This window comes from Panulirus ornatus, chromosome 22 (genome assembly GCF_036320965.1).
Source record: "Panulirus ornatus isolate Po-2019 chromosome 22, ASM3632096v1, whole genome shotgun sequence".
In the NCBI taxonomy this organism is placed as follows: domain Eukaryota; kingdom Metazoa; phylum Arthropoda; class Malacostraca; order Decapoda; family Palinuridae; genus Panulirus; species Panulirus ornatus.
In genome coordinates this window covers 18,158,002-18,180,170 of record NC_092245.1, presented here as the reverse complement: position 1 = coordinate 18,180,170, position 22,169 = coordinate 18,158,002, and the positions used below count along the sequence as shown (strand labels likewise).

At 42.7% G+C, this 22,169-nt stretch overlaps 3 protein-coding genes across 3 annotated transcripts in view; 2 read left to right on the top strand and 1 right to left on the bottom strand.

Annotated features, from left to right (window-relative positions):
• Positions 1 to 413: 413 nt before the first annotated feature.
• On the bottom strand, positions 414 to 12,148 carry LOC139756585 (phosphatidylinositol phosphatase PTPRQ-like). The gene is made up of 12 exons (XM_071676217.1): positions 11,999 to 12,148; positions 8,825 to 8,858; positions 7,385 to 7,636; positions 6,995 to 7,282; positions 5,368 to 5,649; positions 5,114 to 5,248; positions 4,769 to 4,918; positions 3,632 to 3,913; positions 2,986 to 3,123; positions 2,378 to 2,518; positions 1,611 to 1,831; positions 414 to 679 (listed from the first exon to the last, which is right to left on the bottom strand). Exons 1-12 carry the CDS (start codon positions 12,086 to 12,088, stop codon positions 431 to 433), a joined length of 2,262 nt encoding a protein of 753 aa, XP_071532318.1. The 5' UTR covers positions 12,089 to 12,148; the 3' UTR covers positions 414 to 430.
• Positions 12,149 to 12,916: 768 nt separating this feature from the next.
• LOC139756635 (uncharacterized) lies at positions 12,917 to 16,237 on the top strand. The gene is made up of 4 exons (XM_071676306.1): positions 12,917 to 12,959; positions 13,705 to 13,925; positions 14,822 to 15,069; positions 15,828 to 16,237. The coding sequence occupies exons 1-4, from the start codon at positions 12,917 to 12,919 to the stop codon at positions 16,186 to 16,188; spliced, it is 873 nt and encodes a 290-aa protein (XP_071532407.1). The 3' UTR covers positions 16,189 to 16,237.
• A 3,937-nt stretch (positions 16,238 to 20,174) lies between these two features.
• The window catches only part of LOC139756634 (phosphatidylinositol phosphatase PTPRQ-like), a 56,810-nt gene continuing 54,815 nt past the window's right edge, over positions 20,175 to 22,169 (top strand). The window contains exon 1 of the mRNA XM_071676305.1: positions 20,175 to 20,333. Within this exon, the coding sequence (XP_071532406.1) occupies positions 20,238 to 20,333 (96 nt within the window). The 5' untranslated portion in view covers positions 20,175 to 20,237. The remainder of the gene's footprint in view (positions 20,334 to 22,169) is intronic.

Here is a 22,169-nt window from a genome sequence, read left to right as displayed (position 1 = left end):
CGTGTGGAATATGATACGTGCAGACATACGAACATATACCTTGTTATTTGCTTTCAGTTGGTTCACTGTAGGAGAGTTCAGTTCAAAGTTCCCAATTGTTGGAACTCTTGTTATTGAACTGCCTCCATGTAATAGGAAGTTACACTGTAGGATCGTTCCCTGCAAGTTTTCACACTAGAGTCCCGAGCATATTTGTGCATCAGCATTAATTTCGCTGAAGACATGATCTCCGCAGTCAGGTGGTCAATAACCAACTGTTACATGGATATATTTCATGCAGCGAGCCTGCATGACGAGAGAATCATTCACTCCAGTATGATCAAGAAGGCAAGCTAGCCTAAGGTTGAGTCTTCCTCCGTACCAATGGACAAGGGAAACAAATGTATCTGGCATCAATTTCTTTTCAACAACGAAACAATGATATATGTACTTACAGCTCTGAACTGTAGGTGTCGTGAGTGTCTCTTGCCTCCGTAGCTTCTAGTTCCATATCACTCACAAGGGATGGAGCTTTCGTCCTCGATCTCTTCCTGTAGAAGTAAACACCACAGCCGACGGCTGCCACCAGAACCAACAAACCAACAGAAGCCCCAACAATCGTACCTATCCTGTAGGAGGACGTCTTGCCTGTGGTGATATCTATCGTGGCTGAATCACCAAGACCGGCTCCAGTCCTCGCCTAGAAAGGATAAGAAGCAAGAGCTACAGCAGCCGTTACAACTAGTGGGGCCAGAAACTAATGTACATACTGGATAGGAAGGGTCGGCTAATGTACTACTGGCTGGACGGGAAGGATCACCTGCTTCACTCCTCTAACTGGATTGGAAGGATCAGCTGCTTAAGCACTATCTGTAAAGGAAGGATCAGTAGTGGCTGGATGGGGTGGACCAGCTGTTTCACTACGGACTGGATGGGTAGCAACAGTAATGGCTGGATGAGGAGGACTGCATCCCTCAGTACTGGCTGGATGGGTTGGAGAGGACCAACTGCGTCATTGGTGTCTGGATGAGAAAATCAGCTCCTTACCAATGTCTGGATGGGAGGATCAATCGCTAGAATATTTGTCAGATGGAAAAGGACAACAGCTACAAAATGGTTTGGGTGGAAAGGGTCACCATGTTACAAAACTGACTGAATGCTCATTAACCTGTCTTATGACCTTCCAAACGTACTTGCCATTTCTAAATATGCAACGTTGTATTATTCATATGTGGACCCCCGGGTAATTACATCGACAGTGTCTGCTCGTCTTTTTCAAGACTATGAGAAATACCTAACACGAATTTCGTGTTGTCGATTATGTCCCCATCATGAGAGACTCAAGACATTATCAAGGGCAAATGACTGATCAGTGAATATAAGTACTGTCTGTTCAGGAAGCTGCATTCCCCATATACTCCACCAGACGAAGGCTGGTGAAAATATGCTGCCGTATTCAGTCATAATCTCGCACTTCATTCTAATACTCATTTCCATGAACGTACTAAAACATCCACATTGGCATCAACTTAGAGACATTGGACTGGAGGAACTAAATCTTTTCTTTCCTTACTCAATAATGAGCGACGTGTTGAGTGAAGGGAGACAACTGGGCATAAGAATAATCTTACCCTCAAACGTATATAGTACGTGGTACCGGGAAGCAAGTTTACAATGGTGTATTGCATTTGCGACGCTCCCAGGTCAGTCTCAATTGCCGACTCGTTGCGCCAGGACCAAGTGAGGTGCCACCGATACAGCACTCCATTCAGGTGTTCAGGCAGTGACCAGCTGACGGTGGCAGTGGTGGTGGTGGTGTTGACCAACTGAAGCTCTGTAGGTTTACTGGGTACTGTTTGTGGTGGCCAGAGAAGACATATGTAAAGGAGAAAGTTACAGGGATAAGAACTCTTTGCAATATCGGAACTTTAGTGCAGTAATCTTAGAACGAAGTACCGTCACACTAGTTTACCTAAAAGGTGTTATGCATTTGTGTCATAGATTATATCATACAGTTCAAGTTGTATCTTTCCTCAGGAATTCAATCATGTAACTCCTCTTTCTTCCTCTTCACCCATTCCACGAGAGTGGAGTGAGTGACACGGGTACAATCAAAAGTTACATTTGTGTACTATGACCATCTTTTTCAGGCAATGTGCAAAATGAATCATTCTTAGACAATACTGTACTTGCTGAAACCTGTGAACGATACAGGTATAACATGGTGAAGCTGAATGAAGGAATCATTCACGGAAACAGTATGGGATGGGAAAGACTCAGATCAAGGTATGTTTAGAGGTGCTCTTCAGAGAGATAAAGGAACTAGGACAGTGTGAAGCAAGAGTGTGACAACGTCCCTATCTGTCTGCTGGAAAACGACGAGACAGCAGACACCTACCTTCCTCCTGGGTTATGGTAAAGCAGCAAACACTGCTCTTTCTACCCACAATACTTATGCAAACATCAACTTGTGTATAAGGCTCGAGGTTGGACAACACGGAAGTGGTTGCATTCCCTGGAACGGTTTCGCTGTAGTTACCTGCGGGACGACATGAATCTCAGCCCACTATATAAATCTATATATATATATATATATATATATATCTTTTAAACTATTCGCCATTTCCCGCGTTAGCGAGGTAGCGTTAGGAACAGAGGACTGGGCCTTTTTTGGAATATCCTCACCTGGCCCCCTCTGTTCCTTCTTTTGGAAAAAAAAAAGAAAAAAAAAAAAACGAGAGGGGAAGATTTCCAGCCCCCCGCTCCCTTCCCTTTTAGTCGCCTTCTACGACACGCAGGGAATACGTGAGAAGTATTCTTAATTTTTATGTAAGAGCTTTGGTACAAATTCAGAGCTTATCCTCAATACTCAGTGCACTACACCAACCATTTGGGGTCTTCACTACCATTTTACAGTGGGGACAGCCGCCGTCTGTCGCGACATATGCGACCTGTATAAGGACGCATAGAGCGACGTGTATACCACCAGCAACAGAGAGAACTCACCGTTGTCGTCTGTCCAGAGGACCTTGGTGTTCCACAGGATGATGAACTCGGTCACTGGGCAGTCTTGCGAGGCGAGACTCCAGGCAACCTCCGCCTCTCGAGACTCTTGGCCATCGCAGGCGATGCTAGATTCTGCAACTGGTTTATGAGTCACCGTCAGTCCCCGTCAACTTGTTCCAGGTGCGTGTATACTATCCTCCACTGCCGCTGTTGCTCTTTAGCGTAGTAGAGGAATTTGTCTGTCGTTTTATTCTATGTAAGTCTACTCTACCAGTGTGGTGTGGAGTAAAGGTAAATGATACGTTATTACAGCCAGTGGGGGGAAAAATATTACCTCAGTAAAACACAGGGGAAAACAAATTAGACTCGGTTTTCTTTGAGGTCGCCCAGTGATTATTTCCGAGTTGTCAAGTAAGAGAGACTGTGGTCCTCCTTGCTTTGCATATATAGAGTTTCTATCAGCACAAGATCTACACACACACACACACACACACACACACACACATCTTTGTCTCGCTTTAAAGATGATATATTCTTTTTTGTGTCTTCTTCATGAGAGAATTGGCTATCCTAAAACCCGTTCGAAAACTAAGTAATCCCTTTTCATTTATAACTATTCTCTCTACCGATACTAGAGCACACTTACTATAGTTATCGGTGACCGCAATCTCCGTATTTGAATCGTTTCCAAATCCCCCGCTTGTGTGCGCTTTAACCACGACGCTATAGGTCTCACAAGCTGCCAGGCCATAGATCGTGTTGGTGTAGGTTCCAATGCCTTCGTAGTTTTCATCCGAAGCACCAGTGCTATCGTACCATGTGATAACGTACACATCAATAATGCCATTCTTGTCTACGGGATCCCTCCAGCTGACGATGATCGTCCTCTCTTCGGTCTGCAGCTCCTGAAGGAGAGGAGGTCCTGGCACTAGCGAGGACCAGAGTAACACAGTTAAGTTCGTGGAGAGCTGGACAAAGGCGATAGGTTATCAAATGTTGTTACGTTGAATGATGATGACTGGTTCTCTAGAACTGGCAAGTGTTATTTAGAACTACCGAGCTAGTAAATGTTGCTTGATCGATTGATAATCAGAGACTTTAATTGTTTTGCTGAAACTATCGACATTAAAGATGACGGATTGATCACCAAACAGACTAGTTATGTCAGATGAAATCAACTGACCATCAAAGATTAATGGCTATTGCTGGCTGATTATCTAAGCCTGGTGCATGAAACATGGATAGTTGTTATCAAAAGGTAGTTATTCATATTATCACATGACTGGGTAAACAAGAAATGTGAAAGAACATTGGTTACAGCTCTAGAGCATAAATATTCTTGAGTAAAAGAATAGAATCTGCAGCAGCAAGAATAATAGGCCAAAGATGATGTGAATCTATACAGTAGGGTTCAGTTCAGCGGTTCATGACGCTTCAGTTAACCATCTCCTTCGGCACCGTACATTATAACATGGACCTTGTTTTACTGTTCGCTTCGGTCGACTGTCATATCAGAGTGAATTACTGAGGAGCGAAGATCACGGACAATGATGCTTTAAAAAGGATTATCCACCCTAAAATATATTCGTTTTTTCATCCCTCATATTCGAGATTCATTAAGCGCCTTCTGGTGCCATTGTAACACACGGACTTGTCACTAACACTGAGGGTGGGGGTTGAAACATTGAGTGATGCCACGACGAACGACTGATGCTCGCTGATGATGTTGTCAGGGTGTTCTTTGCTTACGTGTGAGATACATTCAGTCGTGTGTACAACTTACCACCCTCCGGAGACAGTTGTGAGCAACACTTGCCCTCCTCGGCGTGGTCATCCACGCTGACACAGATGGTGTAAATTGTAAGAGGCACGGAGTCCTCAATCACAAGGCACATTTCCTCATCTTTCCAAGGCACTTGGTCGTTGCCAGACACTGTAGGCAGAACAACGTGATAAAAAGAGCGACACACTAGTATTGAGTACATCTCATATGAGCAGTCATATTCATCACACAAGCTAAGGGTAATAGGAACTTTTTGCTACGTGCAGAACATGACAGGTGATCATCCATTATTATATACAACGCTTCGGAGAAAAAAACAGAAGGGAAACTTCACTGTTGTCTTACGTGTCTCGTTGGTCCACAGGACGGAAGCCACCCAGGTGACGTTGTATACAGAGGCAGGACACTTCGTGGAGGACGACTCCCAGCAGACCTTCACGTTGAGATGGTCTGTGTCACAGTTCACCTCGTCCACCGGAACTTGAGTTCAACAAGAGAATGGTTAGTGCACAACAGAAGTCCCCATAGATCTGACGAACGTCTCTCATTATCAGAGTAAAACTAACAACGTTATCATAATGGACACTGAGGATGCTTACCGTTACCAGTGATGGTGGTGCTCCAGGTGTCAGAGAAAGGCCCCCAGCCAGCTTCGGTTCTCGCCTTGACACTGACGTCGTAGGACTCGCACGGTTCCAGGTCCTCCACTAAGGTCGTCTGGACGTCTCCGTCAACAGTTGTGTTGACATACGTCCCATCCTTGTCTTCAAAGACAACTTCGTATTCTGTGATTATCCCGTTGGCTTCTTCAGGCGGTGACCAGGTAACAGAGGCTGATCCTTCGTAGGGCGTGACGTTCTCGATGTCGGGAGCTCCTGGTTCTGCCACAGGACCACTAATGTTACTATGACGATTTCTATACAAGGAAAATTAGGTGGAGTTTTATACTCTTTCCACTCTCCCCCTCATCACCCTGATATTGCCTTCCTCATGTATGAGTCCACACTTTATGGTAAATGACTTAGATGATGAAAAGTAATAATTACCACAAGACTGGACCCTGAGACACACCACAGTCCAACCCAACCCAAGACGGATCCCCTAAGATGTTTCATCTGGTCCCATTCCACTATGGTTAATTTTGCGATCCGTTGAAGGAGTCTGCCACTTATACCCCTGCTTGAAGATCGAGTTTCCAAACCTCTTAGTCGTTTATGCAGTGAAGTATTCAATGCTTTTTGATACTCCCGATGCATACAGTCCATCGAGCCTTCTCTTTAAGTGTAACACTGAGCTCACACTCTCGTGGAAATCTAAAAACTTATTACGTATGACCTCTTATCTCTAAACCCACGTTGTCTCTTGCCAAGGAAGTTTCTGCGCTTTTATTACGTTTCCCTTCATTCACACTTGTCAGAGACTGATCTGTACTTCGGCGCATCATCCCGGTCTCTTTTCTTGAAAGAAAAGTTAGACATCTTCCATTTTCCACTCCCTAACCACTTTACCTTTACCTAGCGACAGCTTGAGAAAAGAAATCAAGTGTGTGTCAAATGTTATATGCAAATTATTTCCTTTCTAGGAATATATATATAAAAAAAACTCATGAGGACTATGAACGTTTAATGGGTCAAGAGCCTTTAATTGTTTCTTTTTTTTTTCTCCTCTTGATATTTCAATGCTTGAAATCGCCCATTTGTGCTTCATGTGGGAGGAGAAAGTTCTCTTCTATCACACACCTTTATAAACTTTTGTATACTGTCTGTATTTGCCCTCTCGTAACTAAGTTTCTACCATTCATCCAAAAGAGCTGCGGAAAAATGATCTCTTCACATCCTTAACGACAAGTTTCTTATCTGATAACATCTTATGGCCATTTGGTTTTGTGTATGTGTGTGTGTCATTGTTTGCTTTTCCATATGGACACAAAACAAATCATAGATTCAAATGATCTCCATCATATTACAGTAACAGACCTGAGTGAAAAGCCTATACAATCCATAATGATACGAATCTTCAAGAAATCCTGTGGCTAATGAGTCACAATAGTTGACGAGTCTACGTTCTATACCACACTCAGAGCCTGTTCTGTGTCACGCTGAAATGAGATTCGTGAGGCATAATCATGATGCCTCTTTCTTCCACGAGGGGAAAGTGCAAGAAGGGAAGAAGAAGAAGAAAAAAATGGAAAAAAGATAAAGCTATAAGAAAATAACAATGACATACCATCTGCACTGGTGACCTGCCAGCAGGCTGTAGAGGGACCGAAGCCTACCTCTGTAGCAGCCGCCACCTCGACTGTTACGTTGGCGTAGGGAGGGAGGGCAGTCAGTGTGAAGTAAAGTCGAGTAGTGTAACTTTCACCTGAATCTTGACTATCCATCCATAGGATGTCCCACAACCAGCTGATGCTGTAATTTTGAATGTGACAGGATGTCTCTGGACTACCCCACTCGACCTCCAGTGCGTTACTGTAGACTTCAGAAAAACTGCATTTTCCTGGTTCAGGAGGAACTGTAAAGACATATATATATATATATATATATATATATATAATCTTTTCGTATAAATTAACAGGGAAAAAAGATCAATGTGGTATTAACACTGAAAACTTACCAGTTGCATTAGTTGTGCTACGGATCAACGAAGACTCGCATTTGGCATTGCTATATACAGACGTCACAGAGAGCTGATGAGTTTTGCAAGGCTCCAGTCCATCCACAACGTAGAAAGTCTCATACGTTACATCTTCCTCAGTGGCGGCCCAAGTGACGGTGTAGTAATTAGGCTCTTCTGCTGGGGGATCCCACGACACATACAGAGAGTGTGGTGTGCTCTCCACCGTCACGTTCTCAGGTGGACCCAAACCTGGAGTGATCGTCAATAACAGGTGTTACGTATGATATCATATAAGACTTTGAGATTATGATGAGTAAGTGCGCGTTGGAAGTATGATGAGTAAGTGCGCGTTGGAAGTATGATGAGTAAGTGCGCGTTGGAAGTATGATGAGTAAGTGCGTGTTGGAAGTATGATGAGTAAGTGCGCGTTGAGTAAGTGCGCGTTGGAAGTATGATGAGCAAGTGCGTGTTGAAACTATGATGAGTAAGTGCGTGTTGGAAGTATGATGAGTAAGTGCGTGTTGAAACTATGATGAGTAAGTGCGTGTGAAATGAAATCCTCGCCAGATACCTTATTCTAAGAGGACAAATCAAGATGTAAGAGAAGAAAAATCCTTTTTAAAACACCATGCGGCTCAATATGCAGACTGGTGACTAATATTTCTAATCAAAGGATATAACTAGTTTGCTTGATATTGACGAAAACATGAACCCGTTATCACCTACGTGAAGAAGAATCAGGCTGCAGCTATCGGACTTACGGAAGCGATATCATATCAATTTATGCACATGTCTGTTAGCTCATGTTCTCCTTGAAGCTCTCGGTACATGTCTATCGGCTCATGTCTTCCTAAACCTCCTATTATATGGCTGCCAACTTAAGTCCTTCTAAGCTTCCTAAACCCTTATAACTTGGAACTCATGCTTCCGTGAACCCACTGCCTCTCGAGGAATGTCTACGTGAACCTCCTATAACCTAGAACTCATGCTCCCGTGAACCCACTCTTTGACAGGGAGTGTCTGCGTGAACCCTCTCATTCTTGGACAACTCACGTCCCCGTCAACCTCCTCTGGCTAACATCATTACGTCCGCTTGAGCCTCATAAGGTATTGGAATGCGTCTCATAGAATCGATCTGTGGTATGACACGGATCGTCTTCCCTGGGCTTGACCCTAGGCACCCGAACCAAGAGTTGAAGTCCTGGTGTGAGCACTACTGACCCCCATCCAACGGCATTTGGCATCTACATTTTTTCTTTTTTTTTTTTTTTTGCTTTTGGAGGACTTCCAGCGACGCTCTAAGCAAAGGTAGGAATCGGAGGGCCATCTAGGAATGATATAATTTTGCTATGATACACCGGGAATACATTGCCTGTAAACAGTCGCTATTCTCATGGAGGCAGGTGACTAGGATTCGACACAACAAGAAGCACTCACCATCAATGCAGTTATCCGATGCCTTATTTTCCCTCTGAAAGCAAAATAAGAATATTCAGCAACAAGATTTTTTTTTTCAACTGAAAATAAGAATATTCAGTAACAAGAATTTTTTTTGTCAACTGAAAATAAGAATATTCAGCAACAAGAATTTTTTTGTCAACTGAAAATAAGAATATTCAGTAACAAGAATTTTTTTCAATTGAAAATAAGAACATTCAGTAACAAGAATTTTTTTTTTGTCAATTGAAAATAAGAATATTCAGTAACAAGAATTTTTTTTTTTGTCAATTGAAAATAAGAATATTCAGTAACAAGAATTTTTTTTTTGTCAATTGAAAATAAGAACATTCAGTAACAAGAATTTTTTTTTTGTCAATTGAAAATAAGAATATTCAGTAACAAGAATTTTTTTTCAACTGAAAATAAGAATATTCAGTAACACAAGAATTTTTTTTCAACTGAAAATAAGAATATTCAGTAACACAAGAATTTTTTTTCAACTGAAAATAAGAATATTCAGTAACACAAAAATCTTTTTCAACTGAAAATAAGAATATTCAGTAACAAGAATTTTCTTCAACTGATAATAAGAATATTCAGAACTTCGCAGTAACAGAATTTTCAACTGCATTCAAGAGATCCCCCAAGCTTGACTCTATATACTTAATGATTATCCTCCTTTTTTGATCATGTAGATAACTGTATCCACATAGCTATTACAAAAATCCTGTGACTGCATGATGGGATGGAACTGTACCACAATGTAGAAAACGTGGATATGCCAAACATAGAAAAAAAATATATAAGCTGACCTTGTAAAACTATTTTCTTTCCCATTTTCATTCTTCTGTTACTCGTGGACAGCCTGGGCACTGGCCTAGCATGGAGGTGGGAGGAAGAGACTGAGACACACACAGACTGAAGAACGTGATATTATGCCAGTTATGGACAGACGCATCTCTAATTAGGTGCAATAAAGGCATCTGCCACCTCTACCGACTAGTACCCAAGGTCTGTCGAACTTTGACCCTCAAGCGAAAAGGACCCTTAAACATTCAAAAGAATTTCTGTTCCTATTTTTCTAATGTATTGTTTTCGAAGATGGCACTGCTTGAAACACGATCCAAAAGTCCAACTTTCACATCTAAGTTTTGTATTTGCTTATATAAGTCCTTTTTTTTTTTTCCTTGTTAATTGCATTCCATCCACCACTTAGATTCAAACAACCGTATTCTGGCAGCAGTACGTCTCTATGTCTAATGATTTTCTTATCTGCTTATGGTGACCTCGGCTCCGTTATGTGATTACAGGACAAGTACATGTATGACACAGACTGACTATTACTGGTGGTGTTACAGTCGATGTTATCATTTATCCTCATTACTTTTATCAGCATATTATCATCAGCTTATCATTGTTATCCTTAATGTCGCTCTTATCATGATTTCCGTAGAGAGGAATACAAAGTAATGCAAAGGGAAAAACAGAACATGGAACTTTTCTGGTTTTATATATATATATATATATATAATATATATATACATATGAGTAACATTTGTTAGTCTCCAGTCAGTTGGCTTCTGACCATCCGATACCGATCTGTTTAATAATTTTCTTATAGGGTATATCAGCTGTCCCCTGACCTCTTTTAAAAAAGTTTCGAACTAAGTTATCCTTGGCCTTTGGGTCTGTCAGGATTCAATTGGTCCGGGTAACAATTGTACTCATTCTACGTATAACTATTTCATCTTTAAATGTAAAAATTTGAAGTCATGTACTTGGGTTTCATAGAATTTGTCTCTCATTTTGGCAGCTCGCTGCTGTACTCATTTTCTGTCTATCTGCCTCCCTTCAAGTATGACGAGCAACAGCGACCTCAATGTTCACGGTGGGACCTCCCTAGTGAACTGCCAAGAGTGAGCAGCAGTGTCCTCGTGCACTTAGATTCGAATGCTCCTAACCTGTTAAACCTAAGAATTTGCTCATCTTCATAAAACTGTTCCGATCCGCTACTTAAATGGCTTTTGGTGAGCGGACACTATAGCACCCGACATCCTTTTACCTCCGTCCTCATTTGCATTAATTTCCTCAACAAAATTCATACTGGAGCCTTTTTTTCGTTCTGAAAAAAACAAGCTTGTTGACATCAATATTCCCCCACCATCTCTGAGCACAGTTTATCAGCTTATCTGTATCACGCTACACCTGAAGAAATTTATTCTCTTGCACCTTTATCTTTAAGTTTGGTGACGTCTGTGAATCTGGTCTCTTACAGCTTAGCCATAAAGCAAATTCACGAATATATATATGTGTGCGTGTGTATATATATTTGTCTGTGTGTGTGTGATGAACTATTTCGAGTAGAACTCAGTTTGAGGATGAGGTCATGGCCCTGTGGCAGGAACTTGAAGAAAGGTCGTAGAAAACCACAAAAATCGCCGAGTTAGGAAATGCAGTTGGAGAAAAGTTTACTCGTCAGCTGATCAGCGTGCCATGCATGAGGAATACAAGCATATATTATGGGAAGAACATATTATGATGCACAACGTGTATTGTCATAACTCCCTTATGATATCATACAGACGCCAGACTATGTTTGAGTTACTCCTTAGTGGTACATTCCTATCTAATTTCTATCTAGCAGGGACGTTGTATCCTCTCTCCCTCTGTTATTAGAGTTATCTCTCGCCATGTTAATCTTATTACTGTACCTTCGTTTTCCTATGGTTGAACACTTCTCTGCAGCCTTACTGTACCTTCGTTTTCCTATGGTTGAACACTTCTCTGCAGCCTTAAATCCGCCAGATCACTCAGCAGTCCACGTCCTGCATGGAGCATCTCATGAGACCACTGGGACATAGTTATTGTAGAGGGATAAATGACGGAAGTACTCACGTTCGGGGAGAAAAGAAGATGACTTGGTATATAACGTAATGTCGTTGTCTTACGCGTGTTAACGTGGCGAGGGACCTTCCTCACTTTCGCCTCCTATGTCTCCTGTCACATCTGGACCCAACGCAGCAGCTTGACACAGCGGATGAGACAAGAGAACACCCGTGTGGCAAGTCTGACGTTATCCATACTCGCAAGAGGAGTCTGACGCTATTACCCTGCAGCTGTGAGAGGAGTCTAACACTACCTTTCCCAAGTCATCTAACACTACCGACCTACCTGCTGTGTCTCATGGTCCTCTGCGGCCGACAGAAGCAAGGGGCCCAGCATCAGCAGGGAGACGAGCGTCCATATCCGCACGCACAGCATTTTGACACACCGTACACTGCAGTTGGTCCGGTAGATGGACCAGTTGTGGACTAAAGCTCCACCATGATACATCAATCTCTTATCTGGCTATCATATCTAACAGAGGTGCACCACTGACAATATATTGAATATACTTGATACGGTAAATTACACCGTATGCAATATATATATATATATATATATATATATATTTTTTTTTTTTTGCTTTGTCGCTGTCTCCCGCGTTAGCGAGGTAGCGCAAGGAAACAGACGAAAGAATGGCCCAACCCACCCACATACACATGTATATATATATATAGATAGATAGATAGATACAGATATGATGATCACACTAGTCCGTGATGGTAGTATGAAGGTGAAATCGCACTTCAATAGTTCATACAATTTCATTCCATAAGTAATTTTTCTATACATGTGGCACGACATGTTTCGTGGAGACAATCCGCCACATCAGGTGGCAGAACTTAAAGTTAACTAAATCCCATCATCACATTTGACTCCCGCCGTCCAACATCAATCTTTATAGGCCAAGCACTGTCTGCTATGTCTGGTCGTAACCGTTGTAAGGGAGAGTGATTAAGGGGGGTCATGTGGCGGGGGTTAACCTGGGCAGCTGGGTGTGCCTTCAACAACTTTTTTTTTTTTTAATGTTTTCGTGTTTTGTCAATTCTCTTATGATGATTTGGTTAATGCTAGGACGGGCTCTGAAATTGCCTGGGGACAAATTAAAGTAAATGTAATAACAACACAGTCGTACAAGGACACATGGGCAGATCCTTCGACAAAGTGTGTAAGAGTAGTGTACTATAGGAACTAATGTAAACAGGCATGCCAGAAGTGATCGAGACTTATGCAAACGTCCTAAACCAACGTACAGTTACAATCACCATGAAAGAGGACACTACTCATATAGCAGTTTCTAGCAACCCACTCCCCGAGCGCTGGAGACTCAGAAATTTCGAAAACGAATAGAAAATGATATTAACATAAACAAATCTACCATTGTGCCGCTAGGGGAGAATAAAACACGGCGACGTAGGCTTAGACACGTCGACATAGGCTTAGACAGTACCACCGGGAGCAAAAGAACTATAACCCAGGAGGAAGGTAGGTGTCTGCTGTCTCGTCGTTTTCCAGCAGACAGATAGGGACGTTGTTACACTCTTGCTTCACGCTGGCCTAGTTCCTTTATCTCTCTGAAGAGTACCTCTAAACATACCTTGATCTGAGTCTTTCCGATCCCATACTAGCTTCACCGTGTTATACCTGTATCGTTCACAGGTTTCAGCGAGTACAGTATTGTCTAAGAATGATTCATTTTGCACATTGCCTGAAAAAGATGGTCATAGTACACAAACGTAACTTTTGATTGTACCCGTGTCACTCACTCCACTCTCGTGGAATGGGTGAAGAGGAGTTACATGATTGAATTCCTGAGGAAAGATACAACTTGAACTGTATGATATAATCTATGACAAATGCATAACACCTTTTAGGTAAACTAATGTGACAGTACTTCGTTCTAAGATTACTGCACTAAAATTCCGATATTGCAAAAAGTTCTTATCCCTGTAACTCTCTCCTTTGCATATGTCTTCTTTGGCCATCACGAACAGAACCCAGTAAACCTACAGAGCTTCAGTTGGTCAACACCACCACCACCACTGCCACCGTCAGCTGGTCACTGCCTGAACACCTGAATGGAGTGCTGGATCAGTGGCACCTCACTTGGTCCTGGCGCAACGACTCGGCAAATGAGACTGACCTGGGAGCGTCGCAGATGCAATACGCCATTGAAAACTTGCTTCCCGATACCACGTACTATATACATTTGAGGGTAAGATCATTCTTATGCCCAGTTGTCTCCCTTCACTGAACACGTCGCTCATTATTGAGTAAGGAAAGAAAAGATTTAGTTCCTCCAGTCCAATGTCTCCAAGTTGATGCCAATGTGGATGTTTTAGTACGTTCATGGAAATGAGCATTAGAATGTAGTGCGAGATTATGACTGAATACGGCAGCATATTTTCACCAGCTTTCGTCTGGTGGAGTATATGGGGAATGCAACTTCCTGAACAGACAGTACTTATATTCACTGATCAGTCATTTGCCCTTGATAATGTCTTGAGTCTCTCATGATGGGGACATAATCGACAACACGAAATTCGTGTCCGGTATTTCTCGTAGTCTTGAAAAAGACGAGCAGACACTGTCAATGTAATCACCCGGGGGTCCACATATGAATAATACAACGTCGCATATTTAGAAATGGCAAGTACGTTTGGAAGGTCATAAGACAGGTTAATGAGCATTCAGTCAGTTTTGTAACATGGTGACCCTTTCCACCCAAACCATTTTGTAGCTGCTGTCCTTTTCCATCTGACAAATATTCTAGCGATTGATCCTCCCATCCAGACATTGGTAAGGAGCTGATTTTCTCATCCAGACACCAATGACGCAGTTGGTCCTCTCCAACCCATCCAGCCAGTACTGAAGGATCCGGTCCTCCTCATCCAGCCATTACTGTTGCTACTCATCCAGTCAGTAGTGAAACAGCTGGTCCACCCCATCCAGCCACTACTGATCCTTCCTTTACAGGTAGTGCTTAAGCAGCTGATCCTTCCCGTCCAGCCAGTAGTACATTAGCCGACCCTTCCTATCCAGTCTGTACATTAGTTTCTGGCCCCACTGGTTGTAACGGCTGCTGTAGCTCTTGCTTCTTATCCTTTCTAGGCGAGGACTGGAGCCGGTCTTGGTGATTCAGCCACGATAGATATCACCACAGGCAAGACGTCCTCCTCCTACAGGATAGGTATGATTGTTGGGGCTTCTGTTGGTTTGTTGGTTCTGGTGGCAGCCGTCGGCTGTGGTGTTTACTTCTACAGGAAGAGATCGAGGACGAAAGCTCCATCCCTTGCGAGTGATATGGAACTGGAAGCTACGGAGGCAAGAGATACTCATGACACCTATAGTTCAGAGCTGTAAGTACATATATCATTGTTTTGTTATTGAAAAGAAATTGATGTCAGATACATTTGTTTTCTTGTCCATTGGTGCGGAGGAACGACTCAACCTTAGGCTAGCTTGCCTTCTTGATCATACTGGAGTGAATGATTCTCTCGTCATGCAGGCTCGCTGCATGAAATATATCCATGTAACAATTGGTTATTGACCACCTGAATGCGGAGATCAGGTCTTGACCGAAATTAATGCTGATGCACAAATATGCTCGGGACTTTAGTGTGAAAATTTGCAGGAAAGGATCTTACAGTGTAACTTCCTATTACATGGAGGCAGTTCAATAACAAGAGTTCCAACTATTGGGAACTTTGAACTGAAGTCTCCTACAGTGAACCAACTGAAAGCAAATAACAAAGGTATATGTTCGTATGTCTGCACGTATCATATTCCACACGGTCATGTCCCCAGTCCTGATACGAGTCTTCGTGATACCACTGGTGATAAGTGAGGGAGTTGCTTCTCATGCAACTCGCTGGCTACCTCCCTTGGGGTGTATTCTCAATTCTTACTAACACTAAGGACAAATATGTTACGAATTATATGACACCGATCACATCACACCCTTGCGTGTAACCTCTTGAACATAGATGGACCTTTGTATGTTTGAAAAACGGGAGGATGTAGGTTTAGTTACGTGTATTTAATACAATCGTAATTATGAAGGTCGGTGAGGTATCTCGAGAATTGTGACGTAAAGAGCAAATCATTTTACTTTCAGGTACAAGCACCAACAGCAAGACTACTGGCAACAGCGATACTCTATACAGCAGCAGACGGACAACAGAGGCGCCGCTGGGGTGAAAGCGCTCCTGAATAGAAGACGCGAATCACAAGCGAACATAAACGGCGACCATAGTGTGAGGGGCGCGTCACAGGTGACGACTGATGAAGACAGAGGGAAAGTGAGCAGTATGTTTGGGCAGAGACGCACTTCGTTGGTGTTTGATGGAAGTGAGGTGCGCAGTGCTTCTGGACTGGAACGAACACCACGGGTGAATTATGGAATCGGAGATGAAGTGAGCAATGTCTTTGGCCAGAGACGTGGCTCAAGGGCTCTTGAGAATACAGTAATGTATTGAGGAATGAACTTTGGGTGGGGAATAAAAACTCACACTGTAGGTGTAAGTGGCACTGTGCCGACAAGATTCGCATGGGCAAGGGAATGCTGAACAAATATATTGCAAAGAAATACAGATTTGTGACCATACATAAATCTGTAAATTCTACCCAAACAGCTTTAACTGTTAGCGTCGTTTAGAATTCAAAGCTTGGAGTCGAGGTCTGTTTTGTGTGTATATATATATATATGTGTATGTATGACATACAAACCTCCAACATCTAGGATGGAACTCGGGACACCTGCATGGCAGACGGGAGTGGTACTGGTTGGCTATGATCGCGTAGTGGTAGCACTCCCATCCGCCATGCAGGGGTCGTGGGTTCGATCCTGGCTGTTGGAGGTTTGTATGTTATATGGAAGTGCGCGTTGATGTGAACTATATTAGTGTATATATATATATATATATATATATATATATATATATATATATATATATATATATATATATATATTATAACAAATCTAGCTCTCATTAATGAAGGTGATGGTCATTATAGAGCACTGTTGTCTAGGTTATAATGCGAGGAGAAGACACGTCATAAATGATTGCGAGAAATTACAGGTGTAGAATGAGCCTAGGTTGATAATGATCAGTATTTTTAATCAAACATAGAAGTAACAAGTATAACAACTAATTAACCACAAATCAAATGAAAAAGCAACTTCCTAACACACAACATAAAACTATGTTAATACAACCATAAGTGCATTTAACCACAAAGGCAGCTTAACTTATATAAAAATAGCGTTACGCTCCCCTACCACCACACCTCGGGGAAGCGCCACTACACCACAGGATGCCGTCTGGGTTGAGACTGCCGTGGAAGGCGTCGGCACTGGTATATAAGGAGTGAGTATGAAGCCCGGCTTGTCTCAGTCAAAGTGAGACGAAGCAACAAGGACTTGAATGAACGCAGAACGATCTAGTTCCAACGTGGCAGAGAGGCAGTAGTGCGTAGTATGGAGGACAAAATGACTATAAGATTTTAAATTTAAACAAGATGTTAGGAGAGTACATGATAATATATGCAAAGATTCGAATCCCGTACCATTTGCGTGGTAGCTGGGAACGCTAACTGCGAGGCTATGATCGCCTCCAACAGGGAAACTACTATTCGATTGTTAGTAATTCAATACCCTTAAACAAGATCTTAGGAGAGTACATGACAATATCCTAAGTCACCTTTGATAACTATTTATCGCCCAACTGAATATGGAAAAGTAAACAACTTGTATGGTTTTGTTTCAAGCAACATCATGTAATATAATTTCTCAAAGTGTAAGAAATGAATAACCAATAATGTTATCTTTATTGATGTATTTAGCAATTCCATTCGACATAATAAGGGGAAAAGATTGATCTAGACCTCTATAGGTGTAGAGTATGACAAACTACATAACATCCAGGGATGATATGAGAGAAAAGAGTGTAAACCTTTGTGTCTGTATATATCATCTTAGTTTTCCTCTGTATATACACTGTTCTGATCTTTTCATATGTATACATCGCTCTAGTCTTTCTGTATACATGCATCTGATCTTGGTATACGGTAGGCTCTTGGTTTTTCAAATTCTGTCTAATAGAGGCTAGGAAGAGATTGATTTCTTTTTTTCCTTAAGATGACCAGTTTTTCCCCCCATGTATTATACAGATGAAGTCCAGCGAGAAAATGTCCGGTGATCATATTTCATATTAATGATTCGTTAATTGATGCTGTTGATATTTTGTCTTTATCAGTAATCATGAGATCAGATTCTTCATAATTACTCAGTTGGCCCAGTACTAGATTCCAGGGTGTCATTTCTTAATCCCATTTTGATCAGTTATTCCATCATGTTAACTGGAGATTGTTACTTAATGGTTTCGAGTGTAGGTGAGAAGGATCCTCCATCGTCGAACTATCGTGTTAGGTTTCCTGAAGGCCGAAGATAAAGGCCATGGAAGGTGAAATACTGTGCATTGTATCTTTCAAACATACGATGAACATATCTCGCACGCTCCCTCAGACATCGTCCCACTTTATCATCTTTTATTTGATCTTTTTTGTGGTAGAGACAGTGTCTTATCTGAGTCATGTTTAGACATAACCTATACGCCACAATACACCAGCCTGAGTTTATATCTGGGAACTCTCCTTGTGGCCTGAAGAGTCGTGGACCTTCCTTGTGGCCTCTCTTGCCCAGTGAATCGTGAACTCTCCTTGTGGCCTCTCTTGCCCAGTGAATCGTGGACTCCCCTTGTGGCCTCTCTTGCCCAGTGAATCGTGAAATCTCCTTGTGGCCTCTCTTGCCCAATGAATCTTGGACTCTCCTTGTGGCCTCTCTTGCCCAGTGAATCGTGGACCCTCCTTGTGGCCTCTCTTGCCTAGTGAATCGTGGACTCTCCTTGTGGTCTCTCTTGCTTGAAGAATCGTGGACCCTCCTTGTGGCTTCTCTTGCCCAGTGAATCGTGGACCCTCCTTGTGGCCTCTCTTGCCCAGTGAATCGTGGACCTTCCTTGTGGCCTCTCTTGCTTGAAGAATCGTGGACCCTCCTTGTGTCCTCTCTTGCCTGAAGAATCGTGGACTCTCCTTGTGGCCTCTCTCGCCTGAAGAATCGTGGACCCTCCTTGTGGCCTCTCTTACCTGAAGAATCGTGGACCTTCCTTGTGGTCTCTCTTGCCCAGTGAATCTTGGACTCTCCTTGTGGCCTCTCTTGCTTGAAGAATCGTGGACCCTCCTTGTGGCTTCTCTTACTTGAAGAGTACATGCACTGACTTTATTATCCACGCTATGAAAGTAGTGCACGACTACGCGGGTCATGTTGAACTGTGATTCAATCGTGGCCATGACATATGCGTGAGTGGACAGCAACACAGTGTAATGAAAGTGTCGTAACTTTGAGTGTTACAGAATGACTTGTTCTCTAGTATGAAAAGATGAAGGTGAGCAAGTAACTCTAAAGAAGTTGCTTTGGTGAATTGGTAATTACAAAAGAATAATTCATGTATCCCGATTCATTTTCCCTGCCTCAGGTGCTCCACTGGTTCGTAACAAGTATGTTGGAAAGAACTTGGCTAGACTGAAAGGTGAGTTTGCATCAGAGATTCTGCTGTGTGTGTGTGTGTGTGTGTGTGTGTGTGTGTGTGTGTGTGTGTGTGTGTGTGTGTGTGTGTGTGAGTTCACTGTCAAGTGCCAATATAAGGAGACTTTTTTGTTGTTGATCGCAAGAGATGAGAGACATTCTAACTTCTATATCGGCGAATAGAAGATCACCAATTCTGATCAATTCTTTTCAAAATAGGAAATCTATTACGAACTAATCCTCTATGTCAAGTTGACAGTCGTGAACCCAGAGATAAGCTTTTTTTGATCTATTTCATCAACAGAAACACTATGAAAAATATTGCTTCCCCAGACTTATTGTCAGCTGTTCTGTGGCAGAACCCGAGAGAAAATTCTACCCCAACAGATGAGGTTTACAGTGGGAGAACCTCAACCATATGAAAGGTCCTGAGACAGAGCAAGTGGACGCACAGGCAGGCGAGAGTGACTTACAAGTTCGATAAGCAGGGCGATGACATCACTTCCAGCCTTGCTTTCCGTCGTCGCCGTCAGATAACACAATAAACCTCAGGGTTAGCATTACCATTCCTGGCGGTGGACCGGTGCTAGTGCCTCTCTTTTTGAGCGGTAGCGTCATAGGTGAAGTATAATAAAGTCACATACAATTTTCCAAACATCGGTCGAAACATCAGATCCATGAATACTCCATCCACTTCAAGGAGAAGAGAATTACCCGACGTATTCTCAAGACATCCGGGCCAAATCTTAACATGAAATAGAGGACTGTGTTTTGCGTTCCTAATAGCGACCTGGTCACAGGAGGGTCTCCTCTGTAGCTGCCACCCAAACGACAGATATGATAGATAAGCAGAGATAAAGGTGAGCGCATCATGAGTATGTTGGCGCCGTCACTCACATTAGGGAGCCTCAGTAGGAATATACCAGAGGTTAAGAGCGTGGCAATATGCTGAGTTTATGGAAACAAGTGCTGCTGCTGGGACTAGTGCTACAGTTGGGTTTCTCGCTTCCACAGGCCGCTGAGGACTACGAGGAAGAGCAGGTGGGTTGGTCGTGTTGGTGTACTAGTTACGTGGGTGAGGGTGGTGTCGGGTTGGGTGAAGGGTGGTGTCGGGTTGGGTGAGGGTGGTGTCGCGTTGGGTGAAGGGTGGTGTCGGGTTGGGTGAGGGTGGTGTCGGGTTGGGTGAGGGTGGTGTCGCGTTGGGTGAGGCTGGTGTCGGGTTGGGTTAGGGTGGTGTCGGGTTGGGTGAGGGTGGTGTCGGGTTGGGTTAGGGTGATGTCGGGTTGGGTGAGGGTGGTGTCGGGTTGGGTGAGGCTGGTTTCAACCAGCCGGAGTAGTACGAGAATTCACGTCCTCTCAGTAAGGTATGTGTCAGATATGGCGACCCATTGGGATTTATATTTTCATTTTAATCACACAGTGTGTTGCAGTGTGCATGGGAATCTATCTATCTATCTATCTGTCTATATAGAGGATATATGTGTCAAAGGTGGAAGGAACGAAAAGCGGGAGACCAAATTGGAGGTGGAAGGATGGAATGAAAAAGATTTTCAGCGATGGGCCTGAACATGCAGGAGGGTGAAAGGCGTGCAAGGAATAGAGTGAATTGGAACGATGTGGTATACCGGGGTCGACGTGCTGTCAATGGATTGAACCAGGGCATGTGAAGCGTCTGGGGTAAACCATGGAAAGTTGTGTGGGGCCTGGATGTGGAAAGGGAGCTGTGGTTTTGATGGATTATACATGACAGCTAGAGACTGAGTGTGAACGAATGTGGCCTTTGTTGTCTTTTCCTAGCGCTACCTCGCGCGCATGCGGGGGGAGGGGGTTGTCATATCATGTGTGGCGGGCTGGCGACGGAAATGAATAATGGCAGCAATTATGAATCATGTACATGTGTATATATGTATATGTCTGTGTATGTATATACAATCATACGTTGAAATGTATAGGTATGTATATGTGCATGTGTGGACATGTATGTATATACATGTGTATGTGGGTGGGTTGGGCCATTGTTTCGTCTGTTTCCTTGCGCTACCTCGCTAAAGCGGAAGACAGCGACAAAGTATAATAGAATATATATATATATATATATATATATATATATATATAAGAAAAGGAAAATACGAAGTGTCAAGCAATTTCGTATAATTACATAGCCAGGACTTGCCTACAGATAAAAAGGACCAGGATGTGATATTCCAGCTGCCACTGGGTGGGTCCGAGGAATGGATTAAGAAACAGGTGTGAAGGAACTAAGGCACAGGTCACCCTGAACGACCTCACCTATGTCGAGTTGAAACTCTACTATGTGTGATAAGAGACGATTCAATATCATTTCTACCCATCCAGTACTACTGGATGGTAATGTTAACACTGCTTCCGTCAATTTGATGAAAGTTTTTAAGGTGGTCAGATACTAAGCCAGATTTTTGACCATACAGAGCATTATTTTCATGTTGTTTATAATCCTATTATTAAGATCATTTACCCTTTTGACCAATGTGAAACTGATCACACTCTGTACGGGAATTGTCATTTGCACACACAAAGTCTCTAAGAAGCTACAGAATTTCTCATGATATTTTTTCCTCTTTTTTTTGGGAAGGAAATTCTATACCCTAGTTTGGGCCTTGTGTATGTACTTGAATGTAGGTTTGATATATGGCAGCAGACAATTTGTCTCCTTTTGCCATCTTCTCTTGGTGGACCACTGGGGACAGGTAAGGGGATTATCGACTCCCAAGTCTCTCTCGTACACAGAATTCTATAATGTATTTCTCTCTCGATGATATTCACATCGAGAGCTTCTTTTACTGTCTCCCATCCTCATTACTTTACGTATACTTAGGTTTAATATTCCCCAACCGCATA

Bases quoted from the DNA above. Each gene is read 5' to 3' on its own strand.
- LOC139756585 (XM_071676217.1), bottom strand. From the start codon at position 12,088: ATGCTGTGCGTGCGGATATGGACGCTCGTCTCCCTGCTGATGCTGGGC. The intron at 5,650-6,994 runs GTATGTCATTGT...GTCCTGTGGCAG, and splicing joins GCAGGTCACCAGTGCAGATG to AACCAGGAGCTCCCGACATC. The intron at 5,249-5,367 runs GTAAGCATCCTC...GTTGAACTCAAG, and splicing joins CACCACCATCACTGGTAACG to TTCCGGTGGACGAGGTGAAC.
- LOC139756635 (XM_071676306.1), top strand. From the start codon at position 12,917: ATGCCAGAAGTGATCGAGACTTATGCAAACGTCCTAAACCAAC. The intron at 12,960-13,704 runs GTACAGTTACAA...CATCACGAACAG, and splicing joins TGCAAACGTCCTAAACCAAC to AACCCAGTAAACCTACAGAG. The intron at 15,070-15,827 runs GTAAGTACATAT...TTTTACTTTCAG, and splicing joins GACACCTATAGTTCAGAGCT to GTACAAGCACCAACAGCAAG.